The 23,274-nt window shown below is 35.3% G+C and overlaps 4 protein-coding genes across 12 annotated transcripts; 1 reads left to right on the top strand and 3 right to left on the bottom strand.

Moving 5' to 3' along the window:
• Nucleotides 1-933: 933 nt before the first annotated feature.
• On the bottom strand, nt 934-2,241 carry LOC147506162 (uncharacterized). Its single transcript, XM_086604217.1, has 2 exons — nt 1,410-2,241; nt 934-1,326 (listed from the first exon to the last, which is right to left on the bottom strand). The coding sequence occupies exons 1-2, from the start codon at nt 1,959-1,961 to the stop codon at nt 1,180-1,182; spliced, it is 699 nt and encodes a 232-aa protein (XP_086460343.1). The 5' UTR covers nt 1,962-2,241; the 3' UTR covers nt 934-1,179.
• Nucleotides 2,242-6,379: 4,138 nt separating this feature from the next.
• On the bottom strand, nt 6,380-11,549 carry LOC147506163 (fanconi anemia group F protein (FANCF)). Of its 9 annotated transcripts, XM_086558436.1 has the most exons (10): nt 11,239-11,549; nt 10,873-10,971; nt 10,417-10,778; nt 10,041-10,266; nt 9,150-9,165; nt 9,013-9,074; nt 8,203-8,303; nt 7,320-7,388; nt 7,187-7,227; nt 6,380-6,776 (listed from the first exon to the last, which is right to left on the bottom strand). In XM_086558436.1, the coding sequence occupies exons 1-10, from the start codon at nt 11,404-11,406 to the stop codon at nt 6,694-6,696; spliced, it is 1,227 nt and encodes a 408-aa protein (XP_086414562.1). In that variant the 5' UTR covers nt 11,407-11,549; the 3' UTR covers nt 6,380-6,693. The 9 variants fall into 9 exon arrangements, 7 of the variants coding, with proteins under 7 accessions (XP_086414562.1, XP_086414561.1, XP_086414564.1 ...); XM_086558435.1 differs by having other exon boundaries at nt 9,013-9,165; nt 10,041-10,236; XM_086558438.1 differs by lacking the exon at nt 9,150-9,165 and having other exon boundaries at nt 9,013-9,069.
• Nucleotides 11,550-12,544: 995 nt separating this feature from the next.
• Nucleotides 12,545-18,073, top strand: FHY1 (Haloacid dehalogenase-like hydrolase (HAD) superfamily protein). The gene is made up of 7 exons (XM_086558426.1): nt 12,545-12,837; nt 12,921-12,996; nt 14,962-15,013; nt 16,327-16,441; nt 16,519-16,589; nt 16,691-16,778; nt 17,809-18,073. The coding sequence occupies exons 1-7, from the start codon at nt 12,698-12,700 to the stop codon at nt 17,930-17,932; spliced, it is 666 nt and encodes a 221-aa protein (XP_086414552.1). The 5' UTR covers nt 12,545-12,697; the 3' UTR covers nt 17,933-18,073.
• Nucleotides 18,074-22,121: 4,048 nt separating this feature from the next.
• Nucleotides 22,122-22,803, bottom strand: LOC147506165 (uncharacterized). The gene is made up of 2 exons (XM_086605712.1): nt 22,306-22,803; nt 22,122-22,247 (listed from the first exon to the last, which is right to left on the bottom strand). Exons 1-2 carry the CDS (start codon nt 22,801-22,803, stop codon nt 22,122-22,124), a joined length of 624 nt encoding a protein of 207 aa, XP_086461838.1.
• Between the last annotated feature and the right edge of the window lie 471 nt (nt 22,804-23,274).

Genomic DNA, 23,274 nt, shown 5'->3' on the forward strand with positions numbered 1-23,274 from the left:
TAAAACAAGTTATTGGAAGTACCCTTGGGTGTAAGTGATAAATTACAAAGGACAATGTTATTTTAATTGAAAATATTTAACAAAGAGTTGGACAATTATGGTATGTGTATTTATAGTGAAAGTATGAAACAGGGCCGGTTAGGGCTTGGTTAGGGTCGGGCCTATATTTTAGAATTTTAGCCCTAGCCCTGCCCTAGAAGGCATTAGGGCCGGCCCGGCCCGGCCCTAAACTCTGTGAGGGCTTTAGTTGTGAGGGCTTTATAGGGCTTAGGGTCGGGTCGGTCAGGGCCGGGTTAGGGTCGTTAGGGCCAAATTCCCACCCCTAGGCACCATCCACAATCCAATGTATGGAATAGTAAAAGGCGTAGTGGGAAGGAACCATGAACCAGACGGGATGTTACATTCCGTCTCGGTCTAAAACTACCAGATGGGATGTTACATTCCGTCTCGGTCTAAAACTACCAGATGGGATGTTACATTCCGTCTCGGTCTACACTATACATTATTCCTGTCAGAACCTGTCAGGACCAAACCACCTGCAAAAAATGAGTGATATTCCATCAAATTTTTCTGTTTCAACCAAGACATAGGAAATGAGTTAAATGCGAGGTCTAGCCTAACCTACGAACTTTTGGAATGAGTGAAACGAGTGAAATGAGTTAAATGAATGTGAAATTTTTGGAAACATACGAACTTATACTTTGGAAACATACGAACTTATATTTTGGAAACATACGAACTTATAATTTTCTAAATTTTTTTTGCCATAACCTCATTTGTTTTATTGACATATTCATATCCAAAACCTGCTAATATACTTTGGAAATAATAAATAAGACAAACAACAATCATAAACAACACCCAAGTCTAACACAGAAACTCGGTAAAATAACTAACTTATAATTTCTGAATTTTTTTGGACATAACCTCCTTTGTTTAATGACATATTCATATTCAAAACTCATAAAAAAACAACATGCTAAATCAAAAGTCATTACAAACAACAATCTCAAACGCCATAAGACAAGTAATGGCGCACAATTATTACAAACTATAAAAAAAATATCTACTGAGACCTCCTCCCCCTACGAGAAGGCTCGGTCGAAGAGCTCTCCCCCCTACGTCGTTGTTGCCTCTCTGGTTAAGGTTGAGCTTGAGGTGTGGCACTTGTAGCATTCTCTAACTCTTGCACACGTCTCTGAAACTGCAAAGTTCGATTCCGCTCTTCTTGTAAGCACTCAAAACTGTGACGAGAGGACTCCATGAAGGACGCACGCATGGCATAACTGAGGAGTTGTAGTTAAGGAGCTCCGACCTTACTTCATCCTGTTTAACAAAACAAATACATGTTAGGGGTTATAGTGAATAATAATAATAATAAATCATGAATAAATTCAAATCATACTAACTTCGGGTAACTGCTCAAACTGTACTGACAAATCTGCTACCACTGCGGTATCTACTGGTGGAATAGGTATGCTCATATCTTGCCTCTGAGAAGTAATCATGCTCCAGTGCCAAAGGTCATCCTCATCAAATATCTGTGGAGTTCTTTGCTGCGGCATGTGAATATCATGAAACACCCTGGGCTGTGACTGTGGCAACTCCACTTCTTCTGGGAAATGAATGTCGGGCCTCAATGCTTTAGAAGTAACCCCTTCAAAATTGGTGCCCCGGTATAATGCACCTAGTAAGAGACCTCTACCAACCCTCTTCCAATACAAGTCATAGTCTCCCGTAAAAATGAAAGCTGGTGCGTCTGGCCAATCATTTAGGTTTGCTCTATAGTGTGAAAGAGCAGCAGGAAGAATATCAGAGGCTGTCATATTTATGGGTGGTGGGTAAGGTATAACAATCTCTCCAAATACTTGCTGCCAACATCTGTCCCCAAGGTACCATGCAGTTACTGACCTTATAAGTATCATTCGCCGCTGAGAAAGAAACATTGCTCTATGGCACATATAGGATAGTCTACGGTACTCAGTGTTCTCTAGAACATCTGGAATATCCGCATAAGGGGTCTGAAATATGAAGGACTCGGCCCAGGGTTGCCACTCAATGCGGGTAGCTCATAAAAGCTCAATATGCTGACGAGTGTTGTGAATATTACGTGATAGATCCCCATACCCCCTCTGCCTACGATGAAGCCCCCATGCTTGAATACGTGGATTCAGGTCATGAGTCTCATCTTCTTCCAACCTCTTCAACACAGGATGCATCACACGAAAATGTTCGTACCACCAATACTAAATCAATAGATTAAATACAATATCAATATATATATATATATATATATATATATATATATATATATAACAATTAGATAAATAAATGAAATGAAACAATAACTTAATAAATAAGACTTACCGGTATAATCCAAACAAAGCCGCACAAATTGCCTTTAGCGGCTTTCCGTCTCAGCTGTGAGGTCTAGCCAGCGTAAAGGTATGCCAAGATGGATTGACCCTAGTCATAATCCCACATCCTCTCTACGCCCGACAAATGCCATCCACCCGATACGTAAATAACTATCAGCATATCCAAATAATACCGCACCAACAAAGTAGAAGAGGAAGGCACGTACATACTCGTGGATCGACTCCTCACCAATATGATAGTCTTTCGGCTTCTTCTTAAGTATATTCAAATATCTCGAAGTAAACCAACTCACATTTATAGCTCTTCCCTTAAACTGCTCAGCTGATAATATCAAAAACCCGTCTTCCTCATTATCTTCAACCAAATCAAAACCTTTAAAGAAACTCATCACTGTAGTAAAAATCTCTAAATTTTCATCAAAAGGAACGACATCTCCATAACCAATTGGGATACCCATGAGCATTGTGAAATCAATAGGGGTAATCCCAAGCTCACCCCATGGGAAATGGAATGTGTGGGTAGTTTGTCACCACCGCTCAACTATCCCAAACAACAACGCTTGATCATTTTGTCCCAAATTAGAATTCAAAAAGTTCCCAAATTGTGTGGCGACTATAATGTTGGTAACCGTGACAAAATTAGGATCCGTTTTTTACTTCATACAACGCCACCACGACACAACATTTGAAAGTGCACAACGCATTTTTCATAAGTGTACTTCCTACATTCAACCAACACGCAATACGATATAATTACAACTATTTTTTTTTTAAACAATGCGACAAATTCAAACTAATTACACAACAACAAACTTGATATAAACTAACATAAATAATAATAATTAACATAAAAAAAAAAATCTAAAACTTACTTGAGACTCCGCCACTCGATTGGCTACGTGTCGGACTGATGTTGACGCTAATGGTGGGTGTTCCTCGATTTCACAATGCGGTGGAAAATTAAACCCAAGTTCAATTTCGTCCTCCTCGCCCACATTTTGCGTTCGTGACAACGAACCTTTTTGCCCCTTTTTTTTGGAAATTTTAAAACTTTCAAACCATTTACTACGCTCTTCGTGTGGTGAGGTTGGTAGGGATGCATTGGGGGGTGGAGAAGTCATTAGGAATGGAAATTTGTGATAAAAGGTTGTTAATAGAGGCTAGAAAATCGCAATGGAGGCTGAGAAGAAAGTGAAAATGGAGCTTGTTCACGTCTGTTCATATTGAGTAACCAGACGGGATGTTACATTTCGTCTCAATCAAAAACCTCCAGACGGAATCTAACATCCCGTCCGAGATATTTTATTCACCTTTGCATTGCACATCTTCACCTTGGTTTTCACCGATTTGGTGAAAATGGAGTGAATAAGTGCTGAGGTGGCGGTGATAAGGGGGGGAAAATAGTCACCTGCATTGCAAATGCTATTAATAGTATGATAAAACAAAACAATCAAAACAATAGTATGATAATGAGTGGATCATCTATAAAAGGGAAATAAGTAAATGAAACACTCATCATCAAGATTAGAGAGTAAACATATTATTCATAACAAACTAGCTAGTATCCTAAAGAGACATCTCCCGACATTCAAATTGATTATGTATCCTGCCTCCACATATTCCCATGTAGCAACTTTCATATATTAAGACTGAAGCCATAACCATAGTATAAGTTATCCATAACGGAGTTCTCTTGTTCTTGTAGAGAATATAGATCACTAAACACGCCAATAATATCAATAGGCAAATAGGATAAACTGTAAGAAGATGGTATTTTGTTGCGGATAAGTAGCATCCACGTTCTCCATCTCCACTGTCCAGATTGTACATGTTGGGCTGAATATTCCTGTAATCTCTCCTGTTAGCGCAGCTTCAGCAACAAAGGGGAAAAAGAAGATGGTAAAACTCGATCAATAAGGCCTACGAAAGTTGACGTAGTAGTTGCAAAAGGGGAACACAACTACATCTCCTTATTGGATCAAACACAGGTCTGCCACAGTTACTTGCTAACACAGTGTGTACACTTCCATCATGCCAAATCCTACTGGAAGAAGGATGTACCAGTACTACTAATTGTTTCTAAAGTTGATCAGGCGCTTTAGTCCGAATCATATTTGGAATCTCTCACCCTCAAAATTTTGAAAATATCTAGTAAAAGCTTACAAAGTTGCAACAAAAGTTGGACACTTGGTGATGGTACATGATCATGCATAGCACAACTAACTAAATTTGATATGCTTCCTACATTAGACCATCAAGACAAATCTGAAGTGGAGGATTGATCGTCACACGTACCTATCATCCAAATCGGTATATTTATAGACGTTTAAACACAGAGCATAAACTAAACGGTCTTGTATGTAGTAATACATAAAACACAATACTGGTGACACTGGCCAATTGGTCATGAGGTAGGATCCGTTGAGAGATGATGAAGGATACCATCATCAAAATTTTGACAATAGCTGTACAGATCATAGCTTAATCGTATGCTATTCCTGTTAGATTTACCGAACTGTCTCCATTGTGACTTGAACCTCCACAATAACCGCCGTACAGCAGCCAATCCGTCCCACCAGTTAATCGCCTTTTTTTGTTGTACACGGCCAAGACTAACAACATTTCCTTCACCTGTGAGTCTCCTTTCCCATATCATGAATACGATCCTCTTCATACTTCCCATACTCAGAGGTTCCCACAATCAGCTTCTCACACACATACAGTTGCTTTAAGTTATATAGCTAACTCAAAAGAATATGATACCAGAGCTACATATATATTACTACCACTATTATTTTTTTATGGTTATTACTACCCCTATAAATGTTCACTATAACTGGTGATATTGGTAGTCAATTTTCAATTGTTTGGTGGGAGAAAAAGAGTGATTTTTCGCTCCTAGCGGGATTTGCTCCAAGAGCTCCAAACGAAACAGGAACCAACTACTTGTCCACTAAAAAGAGATTGACTGTTATCAAATTCCTTCCTTAAAACAAACTTCCTGATTTGCCCCCACTAAAAAAATATATATATATATATAAATAAATAAAAAAATCTAATTGTAAAATATATAGGAGTTCTTCCCATCATTAGCTAAAGATTTTTTTTTATCTTTTTTAGTTTGAAAGAAGTGTCACTACTTCAGCACTTCAAGTTTTTTATTCCTTTTTTTTTTTCTTCTAACAATTAAGACTTAAAACTAGATTTTGTAACTAGTTAAGTTTTTTTCTTTTATTTTTTTAAGGTTGGGGATAAATCAGAAAGCATATATTAAGGTGGAAATTTGATAACTGTTGACTCCTTTTCAGTGAACACTTGGTTGGTTCCTATTTCCCTTGGAGCTCTTGGAGCAAATCCCGGCTGGGAGCGAAAAATCACTGGGAGAAAAAACATAAGAATCTCAACTTTGCTTGGTTGACGACTTGACATTCTCCGCTATACAATATTCCAAGTAGAAAGGATATTATGTTGAACCAAGTTAGTGAAGGAACAAATATATGTTTATAGCGAGTGGAGCGAAGAGTTCTCCACACCACCACCTTACCGCCATATAGCACACATGCTTATGCATAGATCCTCAAGGTTCATAATCAGAGTTTAGAAGAGTAGCACTAAGTTAAAGCTCCATGTGAAGTAACATCAGTAGTGGCGAAGAAAATCTGAAAGATAGACTAAGCACAAGTGGAACAAAAGTACTAACTTTGTTCCTGCCAATATACAGCTTTGTACAAATATCATTACTGTAACTTTGTAAGCTTGAACGAAATTGTTATAATTTCTTTGCACTTTTGAATTATTGACAAATTTAATTGAAGATATGGAAGTAACTGTTTCAAAATATGTAGAATTAATCTGAATCACAAACTTTTAAAAAAAAAAATGACAAAAATAAAAGTTTTTTTTTTTGGCCATGAGGGGCTTGAGCGGGTGACCACTGGGGAGCAAACCCAAGGCCGGACCGGCTATGCTGCGCCTTATGGATGTTAGTATTCCAATTAATATTCTTAATAAATCTGATCTTCCAACATTTTATTTTGCTCTGCCTTTCCCCTCGTTATTTCGTCGTCCAACTTATCGCGTATACATTACATCTTACACACGCTATTACATCATCTCACATCTTACCTTGTTACAAAATTCATAACATGACGGTCAACGGATTGCACTCCACGATACTTGGCAATAATTCAAAAGTGCATGAAGTTCTGAAAGCTGTACTAACTTTGTTCTAGATTAGAGTACTAACTGAAACTGACATTAACAGGAACCGTCAATCTCGACTATGTAGGGGCATAGATTCTGCAAGTCCATCTTCTCACGGACTAATTGTATTCTCCATTAAATTGGCACCTTGAATATGAATGGCATAAAGGCACCAGATCCTTTCAGCAAGTTCACCTAGGCAAATGACACATAAATTAGCTTTTCTCACTTATGTGCCTCACTGCCTGTTATAATCTCATGATCTTAAATTCCTTTCATGAGTCATGACACTCCTTTTTCATGTGTATTATCCTTAAAAGACATGGAGGTCTCCACTTTTCCTTGTCTTCAACACTAATAGTGTTGTTCTGCTGACATTCAACCTCATAAAATGACAAGTGAAGCTCATGTAATTGTCAGATTTTGATTGAATGCAGGTAGGGGACGTGTGAATCAAATAAAACCTTAAGTGAAAAACAAAACAGAATGCCTTCCCTCATTCCCCTCTTGAATATCAACCTGAACCCCGCCCTCAAAATGCTTTTAATTTCTTGAAATACACTTATTCTAGCTATGGTTTCCTTTAGTGTTTCCTATAAACTTACAATCTATGTGCTTCTTCCCATCCTTAATACAGCTGCAGCATCTGCAATAGAAAATAGTTAATTCCTTAATACAAGAGAGAGCAGCGAGCTATCGAACACACATACATAATAAAAAAGTATGCAAATGCAAAACCTGATTGCGGATGAATCTCCTTTAAATTGTGTCTCTATCTCGAGCATATACAATCTGAATAAGGGACACCTGAAAAAAAATGATTGATTTGATTCATTACGTATCATCACTCATGGAGTCAAATGCATGTTTGACGAATGCCTATGTACATATTCCTTCCATATTATAAGACATCCTTCTTTGTTTTGTGTCTCCACTTAACACACAATCAAAATGCCAAATTGACTAAGTCATTCATTGAAGTACTTAACCGAGTGGGAGTAATATAAACATGAAATTTCCCTATTGTTCTGTTGCCAGTATGTGGACCAACATTTGACATTTGTTGAGACTCACATTCTTCTTCTCTTAATTTTCTCCTCTCTTCTTTACTCTCTATATCAAACCTCAAAATCACCACACGACCCCTAATATGCAACTATAAGAAACAACTGGAACTCAACATTTTACCTTCTTTAAAATGTAAAGAATTTGATATTCACTGACTTTTTTTGTAACACAGTATCTCAGCCAGAGTTACTAACACATTACCATATATTTCTTTCCACAGTTACTTTGTCTAGCTTATTCAGAGATACCACCATAAACAATCTGGTAGGTTTCATGTCAAACTGCACTAGACTGAAAAAACACTAGTAATTTAACTTCAAACCAATGCTTCCGACTTATACTCGTTATATCAGCAATTATGGATGAGCACAGAAACTAAGAAAGAGAGTGACAATTTCTACCCCCCTTAGATGCGGGCTTGCAGAGAATTGTGCCTCACAGATAAATTATGCAAAAATAAAGCAGTATAAATGTACAGGTTTGTGTGTGTTGGGGAGGGGAGGGGAGGAGGGTCACACACGCATAACAGAGAGAGAGAGAGAGAGAGTAATACCATAAAGGGATTGCAATTGCTGCAAGGATTGGTGATATTTTCCACAATTGGTTAAGTTGGTTGGACAACAACGCGATCAAATATTCAACAATGCCATGTCCCTAATCCACAAAACACAAAATAATCTGGAATCTAGCAGCTCAAACCGAATTACCAGAAGGGATTATATGATAGCAAAGAAAGATGAGGATCTGGTTGCGCAGAGACAAAGCCTCATTTACACTGCACAGCTGCATGCTGTACTAATCAGACTTTCACATACATGGACATTACTTTTATTTTCAGAGAAACTCTAATATATAAAATTTGTTTGGCTAGCTTCTCAATGCTTCAACTATGCTAACTTCGTGACATACTGATATGTGTACCACTTTTCCCAATATTTCCTCATGATATGGTCCCTTCAAGAATGGGACCCCAAGAAAGGAAATATTCAATAAATAAGCTGTGTCCATGAATGACATCCAAAATAAGTTAGTGATTATCGATATGCAAATTTAGTGTGCTCAAATGGAAAGTAATAGAAGACAATAACTAAAAACAATATTGAAAGAAGTAAATGGTAATTCAGAAATCTCAAAATAAACCTATAGAAAGAAAACAATGAAGTTCCAATTATTTAAAATAGGAAACGAAAAAAAGTATGCAACTATTTATTCAATATGCTGGAGACAATTTCGGCTCCTCTATTCACCATGAAACTGAATATGAAACTTTCCTCTATTCATCATGAAACTGAAATGAAAGTTTGAAGTGGATAATGTTTAGAATATAGGGGAGTATACTGTAAATCCAATTTTACACTTTTACCTGCTCAGAATGTAGAAGCTGAGGCCTTCCATGAGGCAACTTCTGCACTTCTTGATACTGAGCTGAGATAGGTAGGAAACAATGAGAAACTGACAGGAAGTGTTCAATTAAGCGATTCCATCTACTTGAGACACTACCTATTAGAAAGATCTCCTGTTGCAAATTATATGCCGATAAATTCCTATAATGAACAGAGATAAAAGCAAAAACTATTTACTCAAAATTAGATCCAAATCTACCCAGTCCATATTTTCCAAGATCAATCTCATGACTAGAGTTAATATTTACTCAATTTTAGATCTCCTGTTACACTTTTCCTTGTATCGTAATTCATCTTCAAAACAACAGTAAATGTAAAAAGACTAGATTCAACACGAGTCTATCTTGTTGTATCATTTCTGTGAAGCTACTACTGATGTGCTCACGCTATCTTGGCGTGTTCATTACGTTAGAAAAAAAGGAGAAAAAGTCAATTGAGTGAACTCCATGTTCAAGGACATGCACAAATTATAATGGATGTTAAGGAATTTCTATTTGAGTGCTCAAGAATTAAAATGAATTGAGATCCCAAGATTTCAAAATTAATCGGGATTCCATTGTCCTGTACACCTTTTTGTTTTTGAGTTGGAGGAGAGGGGGTAATCTAAAATTAGTTAATTGCTAAGTTACTCATCTTGTGATGCACTTTCTTTAGAAACTAATTATATACCTCTTTTTATTTAGAAATAAAACTAAATAAATAAACACAAACATTGTTAAGCTGATGTAAGTTAACAACTTCTAAAGAATAGGCCTCTATGTATTATGTGCATCACACTAATTTTACAAGTTTTAGTCAGGCTTCGGAAATTAAATATTTTGAATAGGTTTTTTTTTTGGAGAGAATGTGTATAACAATTTATCTAAAGAAAGATTATGTATACATATCTGAATATGGAACTATAACTCTTAACTTTCGTAGAAATGCCAAGAAAATAAGATAATCATTGAAAAGAACAAGTGATTAACGATCGCAAGAACCAACTTACTATCATCTCAAGATCCTCGTGGGCTTCGTTTGAAACTTTCAATCTTTCGAACACCTGAAGCCACTGAACCTTAGGAGCAGAAAATATCAACTTGGCACCTGAGAGCAGTCTAAGTGTTCTCTTGTTGAGCAAGTATAAGAGATTCCTTGATCTCCACTGATTCCATGCAGAAAATTCAACTACCTGTTCTTCACTCCTGGTTGCATATTTTAGCATTTTAAATGCACTAAAAAGGATAAACAATACAGCGCAAATAGACAATTAGCTCCTCACACACAAACCTCATCCCCAGTTTTTTTTTGGATATGCTCCATAGAATAAGTAATAACAAGTGGAAAGAAAAATCTAAACTAGACGCATGTTGGGAATATCTTACACCGTGTCTCGTGATATCCCTTTGCATGTATTAATTACAACCTCAGCGAGAATATCCAAGCAACTTTCAACTGATGATACACGAGATAGGCCCACCTGTCTCTCTAAAATTTCTTGAATAACTAATTCTGAATGACAAACACTAGCATGAACCTTCATCTTAATGTCTGGAACAGTCAGCTTTTCAAGGTATACATTAAGACAATCATATTCTGTGCTCCGGAGGTCATCAAGATCCATCTCAACAATTGCAGCCAAGAGAGAATTCAGATGAGCATCTCGCAGTGGCAAGGTATGAATTATATGTCTTACAACATAGTCTCTTGCTTTAGCAAGAGTTGCAGATGATAGGTCCGTCAGACCCTGGTGTTCCAGAGTAAGAAGTAGAATCAGCAAAGGTTTAGAAAGATCATAAATGAAGATCCACAATCAACGCTGTAACTGAAATGATACCGACCTGGGGAAAAGAAGGAACGGATTTCATTTCCAGTAAAGCCGCATCAAGTTCCTCTACGGAGCCTTGGTAATCATCTGAGCTTCTCAGGCGACTGAACACCTACATCTTGTTTACAAACATAACACACTATTAAGAAAGAGTGAAGATAAGTCCGTTGCAGTTGCTTACATCAGATAACAATGCAATGATAAGAGACAACAGAAGTGAGTAGTAGTAAACAATTATTTGTAAAACCGTAAAAGATGTAATGAATTGAGTATCAAAAAGAAGAATAAAACCTAAAGTTCAATTTTTGACACCTATTGCAACTAAAAATCTTGTATTCACATAAACCAATGCATTAATAAAAGAAAAGGGTGTGCTTACATTTTCAAAAAAGAGGCCCCACTGAATGGCTTTCTTGATATTTGAAGAATCCCAAGTAGCTAAATGACCAGATGATTGATACCCAGATGATAAAATTATGATATCTACAAACCCTTTTATCAGATTCAAAACATCTTCGAAACTAATGTCTGGGTGAGACCAACCCATTTTTTTTTTCCCCCCTCACTTCCTTCTTCCACAATCCCCCGCCTCTTTTTTCCCGCCTTATAGCCTTAATATTATAACAGGTTGGGCCATTGGGATAAGTAGAGGGTCCACGGTCCAAAGCCCAAATGTTAATGCCACATTTATTAGATGTCATTAGGGTGGAACTCGGACGGGTTGGGTCGGGTTGAGACTTAATCTGAGTTTCAAATGTTTCAACCAAAACCAAACTCAAAATTTTCAAAACCTAATGCCACATTTGGTCAAGTTTCTCAGTGAAAAACTCAACGTCTTTTCATTGTTAAATAAATAAATTAAGAGATAAATAACACTAAGTGGGTGTTTGGTTCTCATTTTTTCAAAAAATCATTTTTTCTTAAAAAACATTTTTATGAAAAAGTATTTATTCTAAAAACAGTTTTTCAATAAACATGTTTGGTTGTGATTTTTCTTAAAAGCTATTTTATTAAAACAGTTTCAGACTTTTTCCGAATATTTTGGCATCCCAAAAATCCTAAAGTCTTCGGAGTTCATTTGCCTTTAAGTCAAAAGTTTTCATTCAAAGAAAAATAGTTTTTAACTTGAAAAACAAGTTTTACCTAATTATCATAAAACAAGTTTTGGGATCAAAAAGTGTTTTTGGAAAAAACTATTTTTTTTAAATAGAAACCAAACACATTTATTTTTTCAAAAAATATTTTTTCACTAATAAACACTTTTTGACAATAAATAAATAGGATCCAAACACCCCCTAAAATTTAATATTCTAACTAAATCAAAGAGATTTGATTATTTGAAAGGGAAACTAACCTAATTGATTCACTTATTCTCTTTAAAGTTGATATTCTCAATTTTATTTTTGACAATAATAAATCCTTATAAAAAGAAACAATATAATAGTATAGAAATACTGAAATATATACGTACATATAAACGGGCTCGGTTTTTGTTATTTGATATTCTAATCCGAGCCCAACCCAAAACTTAGTCGAGTTTTGATTTTACAAGACTAAATTCGGACCACCCGGATCTAAAATGTTAGTCCAAGACCAACAAAAATTGGGTTTTAACCCATCGGACTTGGGCTAATCCGACCCAAATTCCACCCCCAGATGTGTTCATGTGGATATGGTGCCAAACTATGGCTTGGAATATAAAAAAATAATAATAAGTATATAAGTAACTGAATGAGTATTGTCTAATTCTGAGTCATGGCATTATCTCTGTCTAGAATCTCTATCCTTTAACTACTCCAACAAGTCTCATCATCAACTTAAACTCAAAACCACTTAGAATGGTTCATAAATCATTTGCTTCTTCATCACTTTCATCTGTGAATAGTAACAAGACAAGAAAATTGCCCATCTTGTTATTTGATATCATGGATACTATTGTTCGTGATCCTTTTTACCAAGATATACCTGCTTTCTTCAGGTGACTCTTCTTTTTAGCAAGTTTTGTATATTGGCCTTTCTGACATTGTTTTAGCTATAATTGTTCAAGATTTTTTTGTCTAGGATGTCTTTCAATGATCTAATAGAATGCAAGCACCCTACTGCATGGGTTGAATTTGAGAAGGGGCTCATTAACGAGGTATACTTGGCAATATTGGAGGAAGGTATTTTGGAGAAATCAATTTCACATGCTCCTTTCTTTTTCTTTTCCTTTTACCAAAATCACAGCAACAATCAATTTCTGATCATTTTGTAACAATTACAAACCTGTCGTATGTTTAAATATATCAGTCTATCCATGCAAAGTATGTTGTATAATCCTTTGACTACTTAGAACTTCATATAGTGGTTGCTAAGGTCATGGGCGTCTGTATTACCAGCACCCAGGGTTTCTCCCCTCAGGCCCTGGCTCCTCATTAGCTCCCAGAAATCAGTGATGGGACAAGTGGAGAAGTCGACACTGAGTCATTATTGCCATGAGGGTTGTAGGGTGAATAATTTTGATTGAGTTAGATTTTGAGTGCTCCGCTAGAGCATTTATATAAATTTGTTTATTCTCGAAAGTCCAGGAAGCCATAAAAGAAAAGTTTGGTGGTGGTTATTGTAGTGTGTGTAAAATTTTCAATGCTCTAGACTATAACCTGTAAATTGACTTTATTACTTTATTAAATATCTCGTTCGACAGCACATTATTACTGAAAACAACACAGTCAAAAGCAAGGCAAATAAGAAGCAGCTTTCAACCTGGTTAGATTAAGTAAAGTTTGATTTTAGTGGGACTTATTGCATCATATCCACTCAGAAAATGGTATTGGCACCTAGATAAGGATGCCTTTCAAGAATTCTGGCTTCACAGCCCAACACCATTCACGAGCTGTAATCATGGCATTTTCACATCTTGAACCACCAATCGAACTCCTTCAAAGCATTCAATCTCCATCTATATATTTGTCCACGTACATATCTTATGGATCTACTTGTTATTAAGATACCATGCCTACAAGCAGAGCTAGTCCGTCTGCCTAACAGATTATTTAGGAAGAAGCTTCATCAAAAGCGGAACATGTTCATAATATCTTAATTTATTTGCTTATACTAAAGAGTCCAATCATAGATTAATATACATGTAATTTAAAAGCAAACTCTACTAGTAGTTTTGGTTTGTTGCGTCGATGTTTATGATTAGCTTTGTTGAAAGGGCATGTTTTCTTATAGGGACATACTTTTATTTATTATTAGATCTTTTTAACATCTTCTTTGGCTGAATATGTTGTGATGTACACCTAATAAAATTATATTAAATATGTAATAAGAGAAGAAAAAGAAAGTCTGGAGAAGAAGAGAGAAAAGACCATACGGCCTTATTTGGTTCCGGCCTTCCCACACGTCCATGTATAAGAAAATAGTAGAGTTAGATAATACAATCATCCTAAAAAATTCGGGTCAGGGGCACTGCAACCTTTGTCCTCTTTGTGGATTGGCCATTTCCTCTATTTATTTCCAAAATATTACACTTCAGAGAAATGTTCTAGATATATACCATCAGAAAATTGAACATGGCCCAGGACATCTCTAAGGATTACAAGGACCCTTCAGTCGTTGTGGGTACAGTCAGAAAAGAGAAAAGGTGGACACTTAATGATCCTTGGTTCAGTTGTGGGATATGTGGCTGATTCTAAATGGATCCTGTTTAAACCCTGAGTTTTAAGCTTCCCATTCAGTTGTCTCTTTATTAGTATTAGTGATCACTATTATGTGCTTCTGTCTAATCTCTAGATAACTTGTCTCTTTAACCACCAATAAGTCCTACTTGGATGGGTTTATTTGATGCTAGAAGGTGGTTAGGTGTGATAGTCATTGGGTGTCATTACAGCTGCTCCGTCCGATGACTTGAGATAGGCCTATCCTCGTTTCATTTAACAATAGAATTGATTTTATCCAATTGTCTTTTCTCTTAGTCACACTGAACTCTTTTTTATTGGGGTTTTTCCTGTCTTTGCATTCTTATTACCAGTTTCACATGTTTATGGTAAAGAATCTATTCCATATGCTTGTTGTAGCTCATTCATTTTTAGTTGTCTAACAATGAATAATTTTTTTTTAGATGGAGCTAAGTGAAATATTCTTCAAAGACGGTAGGCCTCTTGATCTGGAAGGTGAGTGGGAAAGAATTACTTAAACATTGATATTCAGACATTCATCTTCCTGTCAATTCCTTAACTGTATATTACAAAGACTGTCAGGTAAATGGATCTGACAATAATATATAGTTACTGAAATATGGTAGTATGAAATTGTATGCTTGGATATAATTCATGCTGGATACAATGATACATAATGTATTTTGACATGTCTTTATTGCAATACCAGTTTTCCTTTAATTTTTGGAAATTGCAATACTCTTAGTATAATAGGTTTTGAAAAGGTTCTGCTCTTCTAATTGGCATACAATGCTGTATATAGTCACATGTGCACGCTTTTAAGTTTCAACTAATGATTATTTAAACCATACTACTACTCTATAACATAACCTGTTATTGTTCTATAACCTAACGTCCTAACCTGTTATTATTTCAAGTATGGTGCCTGTTATAGACGGTGAATGTTCAAAAATAAATATGCTTTCTTCAGCTCATGTAATTGACCAAGGATGTGCACGGTTTCTAACGATAAAGGTGCATGTGATAAATATTGCCTATGTAGGAGAAGGTTGGCATGGGGTTTGTCATTTCCTTACATGTTAATTGTTTAGCACGACCGAATTTCATGCAATGTAGTTTACTTTGGCTTATATGTGTTAATTGTTTAGCACGACCGAATTTCATGCAATGTAGTTTACGTTGGCTTATCAGATGGATGTTCATATTCTACATGCCTTATGAATCTGTATATTGAATTAGTTATAGAAATGAAATTATCACCACATACGGGAAAAACGTGAGACAGCTTAAACCTGAAGTCGAGGGCTTATTTAAATCAACAGAGAGGTGCCATCTTTGATGCATCTGCCATTATATTTTTTGAAATTGTCAAACTAGAGAAAACATGCATACGGAATTGACTTTAAAAAAACAAGCCCCTCACCCCTCAACTGACCTGAGAAATCAAAGTGCTCAATGGACCTTCTATTGGGTCAAAATCTGTGTATCTAACAATATCTGATAAGATCTTGAGTGACGAGGTTGGTCATGTATGGGTACGGTCTTATGCAGTGGTGTTGACATGTTGTGTATCCTCCAATTGGCATGGCCATAACTGCTGCCTGTTAATACCTCAGTCAGTTTATCTGGTACTCCACAGCCGCGAGCGTCTTGCGCTTTCTACATTTTCTTGTGTACTGCTTAAGTGCTTATCAAAGAGAGAAATGTTCAAGTTAATACTTCATTGGTATTTCTGTTTGTGTCCGTAGTTTTGTTGATGTGAGTGTTTCTCCTTTAGCTTCTTTGACGGCGAATCATTTCCCTTGCAGGCCTTAAGAACTGTATGAAGAATGGGTACACCTACATAAATGGCATTGAATCCTTGCTCCATAATCTAAAGCAAAATGACTATGAAATGCATGCTTTTACAAACTACCCAATATGGTATGAAGATATCTTTAAAAGCAATCTTTAATTTTATTTGTACTTTGACAGTTACTTTTGGAAATTGTCCTGTGTAGGTATACATTGATTGAGGAAAAGCTAAGAATCTCAAATTACTTGTCTTGGACATTCTGTTCATGTATAACTGGTAATGTGATTTTTTTTCCCCATCTAGTAAAGAGAATTATCATCATTTTACTTGGTTGCTTTTTCTCTTTCCTTTTGCTTCATGTGCTTGTACTTTCTCAGGAAAAAGGAAGCCAGCAGCTGATTCCTACCTGGAAGTTCTGAGGCGTCTTGAAGTTGATCCAGCTAGCTGTGTGTTTATTGATGACAGGTTGGTTTTTTTTATTTTCTCACTCTTAACTTGAAAGCAACGCAGTGTTTAGTGGACTTATTTGAGCTATTTAGTATAATGGACTGCACCAACATAATGCAGGAATCCTTCATTTTTCATATTCAGTTGAAATTATAAGACTACTTATCAGCTTACCGTACAGCCTCTCAAATACACACATCTGACACAATTGTTTTCCATAGATGTTGTAGGATTTTGGCTGATGTGGTTTTCATTTTAAAGATGGTAAATCAAAACTTTAGATGCCCCTGCACAGACGATCTGTGTTCTAACTTTAAACCAAAAGCCAAAAGCTCGAGAGTATCAGTGACAGTTTCATCTCGTCAGTTTTCTGTTTTTTTACTCATAGAAATGACAAAGGTTTTGGATTTTTCAGCTCTTGTCAGTTGTGTGGTTTCTCTATTAGAAATTACAGAGTTCTTTCCATGTTTCCGAACAGATGTATTTCTACTTCTTAAATTTTTGAGTCTCAGTGGTAGTTACAAATAGCTTTTAGATGATGAATCTTCGGTTCAGATGATCGAGGGTACCCCAGTAGTATAATATTTAGCATCTATAATAAGCACAAACTGTTGCACTTATTATTGATTGGATAATGTGTTTAGCAAGCATATGCTGTAGGGAAGCTAAAAGTTGCAAGTACTTTGTTCAATTATCGTTCTCATAGATATGATCTTGTATGTGATTCCTAGTATCTGTCTTAACATAGGTAAATATAATTCTCAAAGCTCCAGTCCCTTGCGAAGTGAATATTCTACCTTAAATGTGTCTTTGACTGTAAATATTCTACATCACTTTCGTCTTTGTTGTAATGCAAAGATTCTGGATGCTCTTTATATGTGCATCTCCATTTTCCCAATCATGGTGAATCAAGTAGGAGGTGACACCATTCATATTGCTTCTTCAAGTGGGCATGGTACTAGGAGCTAGTCATACAGTAATGCCTTTAATTCACCTAATCACCTTTACTGTTTACTTTCTGATTTGTTCAATGGAAACCCACTTTCAGGATGGTTAATATTGAGGCAGCCATAAATGCTGGGATGGTTGGTTTACATTTTAAAGATGCAGCTTCACTGAAGCAGGATCTAACTCTGCTGGGGATTGAGACTTCTCCTAGAAATAAGGATTGAACAACCACATATGATCTTACATTGATTTATTGAAATTCTTTATATGATCCATAATCTGTTTGCAAGCCAGAATGCTTGACCATTAACTACTGCTCTCCTACGAGGGCCATATCTAATACTCAGTTTCCAATTATCTGAAAATCCTTGAAGATCTGTACTTATCCATGAAATTTCTTTTATTTTGTTGGAATCCATGAAACATGTATATCCATTTCACCAATTCTGACTATATTGTTAGGAGCTACATGGACAAAGTGGTTAACATGAAGAGGGCGTTAAATATGTTAGCGTCAAATAACCTGGAAATCAGAATGTTGCCAACATGTATCTTAAACTGAAAACAGAAGAGATGAAAGTATGCAACAGGAGTGGGAAGCCTCTATTTTAACTCGAGGATGTCTTTTAAGCTTTGCCCCTTGACCACTTCTGTTAGAAAGATGGCGTACTGATGAAGACTTATCGTACGTGTTGTTTTATGCTGTACGTTAAAAATCAATTTTATATATGTAACTAGTGAAGTGTATACACACCTCCAAGTCTCCAACTAGGGGGTGATAAAAGACTCGAGCAATCAACCTTTGCCATAAAAGCATATTGAGGGCCACATTGAGTAGTAGGAAACATGCTCAAGTTTGCCCTAACCCCATTGTTCTTATTTTTGAGGGCCAAATGAGGGCCGGGTTGGACCAGTCTAATTATACTTTACTAGTTTAACTTTTTTTTGTGATTTTTTATTTATTTTTATCATATTTTGATTATAAACATCAATTTTAACTAAATATACAAAACTAATTCTTATGTCTTTAGAAAAAAAATAGATGGTGGAAGAGATGATATTCTTAAAATATATATATTTTTAAAACTACTTAAAATATGTTGTTAGGTTGGATTTGACATTTTTTATGACTTATATACATATCTTAAATCAATTACAAAAACGCATATGTTATATTATGTCCTAATTTATCCTCTATTGAAAACTAATTTAATAATTTTTTATACAATTTAGATAATTATATAATAATACATAAATATAATGTAAAATAACAAAAAAAATTGGTTTTTTTCAGGATTTACAGAAATATATAGTATAATACATAAATTATCACCCCTATTTTGGGTTTACACAAAATAATCATAGTTCACTTTTCTTTTTATAAAAGTATAAAAATTGGTTTTTTTCAGGATTTACACAAATATATAGTATAATACATAAATTATCACGCCTATTTTGGGTTTATAAAATAATCATAGTTCACTTTTCTTTTTATAAAAGTATAAAAATTGGTTTTTTTCAGGATTTACACAAATATATAGTATAATACATAAATTATCACACCTATTTTGGGTTTACACAAAATATCCACCTTTAGTTTAGTTTTTAAGATTAAAATTATGGTTTTGTAACCACCATTATCACTCTATTAATAAAACTTTTATCCTTCTTCTTTCATATAGGAGTATGTCTTCTTATTATTGTTGTTATGATAATAATCTGATGACACAAGACTAATTCTCTAATTGGGGAGAGTTGTAATGAAACCAAAGTAAACAATTTATATGTGTAGTTAGTTTACTTATTGTTTGTGCTTAAAATTTAGTATTTTCATTGTTATAGAGATAGAAGATGTTAATACTAGACTATAAATTAGTTAATCATCACAAGAGATTGGTGGATTGACTCTCTTCTCATACTAATCAACATTTGGCATAGAGATAGAGATTGGTTAGTTGGGGTTTTAATTAAAGTTTGAAATTTTGTGTTGAAACATTGCGAAAAACGTAAAAGATTAAAACTTTACAACAAAACTAATTATTTATACAAAGGAATTGCTAAAGGTGGAGTTAAAACTCTTCAATTCCTAAATTTCTCCTCCATCAAAACCATATTATTTTTATTAGTTTGTTAATTTAGTTGTTTTCAATTCTTAATATTAAAGTAGTTTAATAATTGAATCACAAATCTTTCTCTCACGTTTATTTTCTTTGTTATTTAATTAGTTGAATTCATTATTCTTGACCATTTAAGTGTGGAATAAATTTTTACTATATCTATATTACTTCATAGTAGAGAGAGAGAGAATAAAGTATTGATTTAAACACATTAGTTGTTAGAGTATTTTTAGTGATTTATCATTAATAATTATTCTAATCGTTTATGTGTTTATCAAATGGCACAAGACTAAACGTCCATTGGGGAGAGTTTAATTGAAACCAAAGTGAGGATTTGATGTGTTTTAGTTTAGTTTATAATTTGTTAATGCTTCAAGTTTAATCCCTCAATTGTTCTACAGATAGGAAGTGTTAGAATTAAATTAGATGCTTATACTAGTTAATTTTCGTCTAGAGATAGAGTTAATTAATTAGGGATATTAAAGTACGAGTTTTTGTGTTGAATCATTGCGGGATAACATAAATATGAAAACTTTACATTGAAACTAGATTAGATATATCAATGATAAAATTCTTCCCAAACTTCTCCTCCATCAAAACCATTTTTTTTTTTTATTAATTTGTTAATTTAGTTATTTTTAATTCTTAGTATTAAAGTAGTTTAATAATCCAATCACAAATCTTTACTTTACTAGAGAGAGAGAAAAAGTAATAAACAACAATTTCTCAAAAACCGAAAAGTAATAAACAACAATAATCCATTCAGTCTCAATAATCCGAAAAGTAATAAACAACATTTCAAAATTTCATATTTTTCGACTCTTGAACTGAATTCTGAATTTCTCAAAACCGAAAATATTAAGAGAATTCCGTCGAAATCACAAACTATATATATTTCCAATACAAGTTGGGTTACACTATGAGTGTAACAAAAAACCGTTGTTCCATCACTCAGCAGGGCACCCGGTCTTCACCCGCCACCCAAACCCACACCGACCGAAAATAGACCCACTCCGGCTCTGCCACCGTTTCTACATAGTCGGGCTATGAGTGTAGGTTATATCTCAAACCCGACCCGTCAAGCTGCCCAATCCACATTGTTTTGATTACTTTTGTCAACTTTTAAGTTAATAAATGACCCCCAAAAGCCAATTAATACAAAACATATCTTATTATTTTCGTCTCCAATCTCTAAATTCACTCCTACCGCAGCCCATCTCTTTGTGTGATGATTTTTTTTTCGGGATAGTGTGATAAACTTAACTCTTCAAGTATGTAGGGTAAATGTAGACCCTATTTGTGACATTTGAAGTTTGGATCAAATTTCTATTATTACTGAGAAACAATTGAATTTTAGTTAAAGTTTAATTTTCAACAACCAAAGAAATGATACTTAGATGTTTTGACTTTTGATTGAAGAGTTCGCCATTAATCGAAGTGAATTTATGATATTCGGCTACTTCAAAACCTTGAGATCAACCATTAATAACCTTATGATACAGTTAATTTTGCTTTGTTTTCAAGTTTGTGTGTGATAATACTGGAAAGAAAACAAAAAAAATAAGGAAATAATGGAAAATGGCCGAACACACGTGGATAGATATTAAGTCGGGCCACACGCCAATATTTCGTTTGGTATTTCATAGGCATTTTGTGGAATTTTGATTCTTTTGTTTTGTGGGCATGTTGTTGTGCTGGTACCCTGTAGGCATGGACCAAAATATCGCCGATATATCCGATATATCGCCGATATATATCGGTATTTTGGTACACCGATATCGATATTTCCGACATATATCCACCGAAAAATATAGAACCATTTTTTCCGATATATATCGGAATTTCCGATATAAAATTTTATATCGCCGATATATATCGGTTGACTTTTTGACCATTTTTTAATATAAATCCGATATTTCCAATATATTTCCGATATATTTCTGATATTATATGTCCGATATATCCGATATTTCTGATATTTTAAATAGTTTGAAATGATCACCAAAATAATGGATATATCCGATATATATCGGTTTTTGGGTAGACTGATATATTGATCGATATCGATATTTTGGGCCTTGCCTGTAGGTACCACCAGAGTGGCGCAGTAATAAAAACAGAACTCCAACAACTAGCGCTCCCTCTGAACGAACTCTCGAAACTTTTGTTAGTTAAGCTGTAAGTACCCCATGCACCAAAGGTGAAGTCCGATTCATTTTTAAAACGTGAAAAGGTTGGTTCAGAGTGAGTATAGGTACACCAACGTATCCAACGCCCCTTGTCAAAGAATATGCAATTACTCACTTTTATCCACTTCTTTGGAAGTGAAAGATTTTGATCCACTAGGGTTGACATACAAAACACAATCGCCAACACCCTCCAATTTTATCCATAGGAATTGATGGAGATCCAGCCTTAAAAACTTCAAATCCAACAGTGAAAATAAAATTAGAAATGCTAAATCTGAGCTTACGACAAACCAGTAAGATCTCTCCACAAGAGTCCACCAAGTAATACTGGTTATGGGTGTACTCGTCAGGGGGCAATGGACATTCAACACCATAAACATTATACTTGATTATAGCCATAGGGTCTTCGTGACTAGCTAAAAGGTTTGTAGCGTCCACGACTACAATATTGAAATTGTCGATCAAGAAGTAAAAGTGTCCATTGCAGAAAACACCATCAAGGATCTTTTCTGTACTATAAATATTAAATTCAAGTACAAAAACATATGGAGTACTTCCTGGAATCCAATATGCAAGCTTCGGCTTACGTTCATAAATCAACATAACAACACAGTTGGTCTCGGTAGGGGGCGACGAGAGAACTACCTTGGAGTAATCACCAGTAACCTTTGGAAGGTGGATCGCAACCTTAGTAAACGGATTATACAAACATATAGAAAGAAGTTCAAATTTCTTACTGACAATTATCAACCAATCCTGGTGAGACCCCCACACGTATTTTCCTCGCATCTTTCGCATGTCTATCTTCCGGGTCTTGTTCTCTACCACACTAAAACATTTTCTTGAATAACTCCTAGAATTTTCACAGAGCATGAGCCATGGAATCCAAGACTTGTGGAAATGCTTGCAGTCTATTAAACAGTGCCTCCACCACTTGCAAACTCTACCAACCGAAAGTCAGTCCAGCGCTGAGATACGTTCTAAAATATCTTCGAGAAGGTCCTCCGGTAGAGCGTCGCATGTAAGGCTATGAGTCTTCCCTTTCGGTATATGATGCTTCTTTCTTCTGTATACCTTCAAGGGCGCGTCTCGTTTGCATTTTATACTGGAGGAGGTGTTGGATGAATTATAAGGTTGGATAAAGTTCACCATTGCAGATTCGATGCTTGTTAATCCTACTAGTATACGAGCAAGCAGTGAAAGCGAATCGTTACCTTCTGTGAGGGAAGATGAAAAGTATTGCGGTTGCGGCAAGGGGGG

This window comes from Coptis chinensis, chromosome 4 (assembly GCF_015680905.1).
Source record: "Coptis chinensis isolate HL-2020 chromosome 4, ASM1568090v1, whole genome shotgun sequence".
In the NCBI taxonomy this organism is placed as follows: Eukaryota; Viridiplantae; Streptophyta; class Magnoliopsida; order Ranunculales; family Ranunculaceae; genus Coptis; species Coptis chinensis.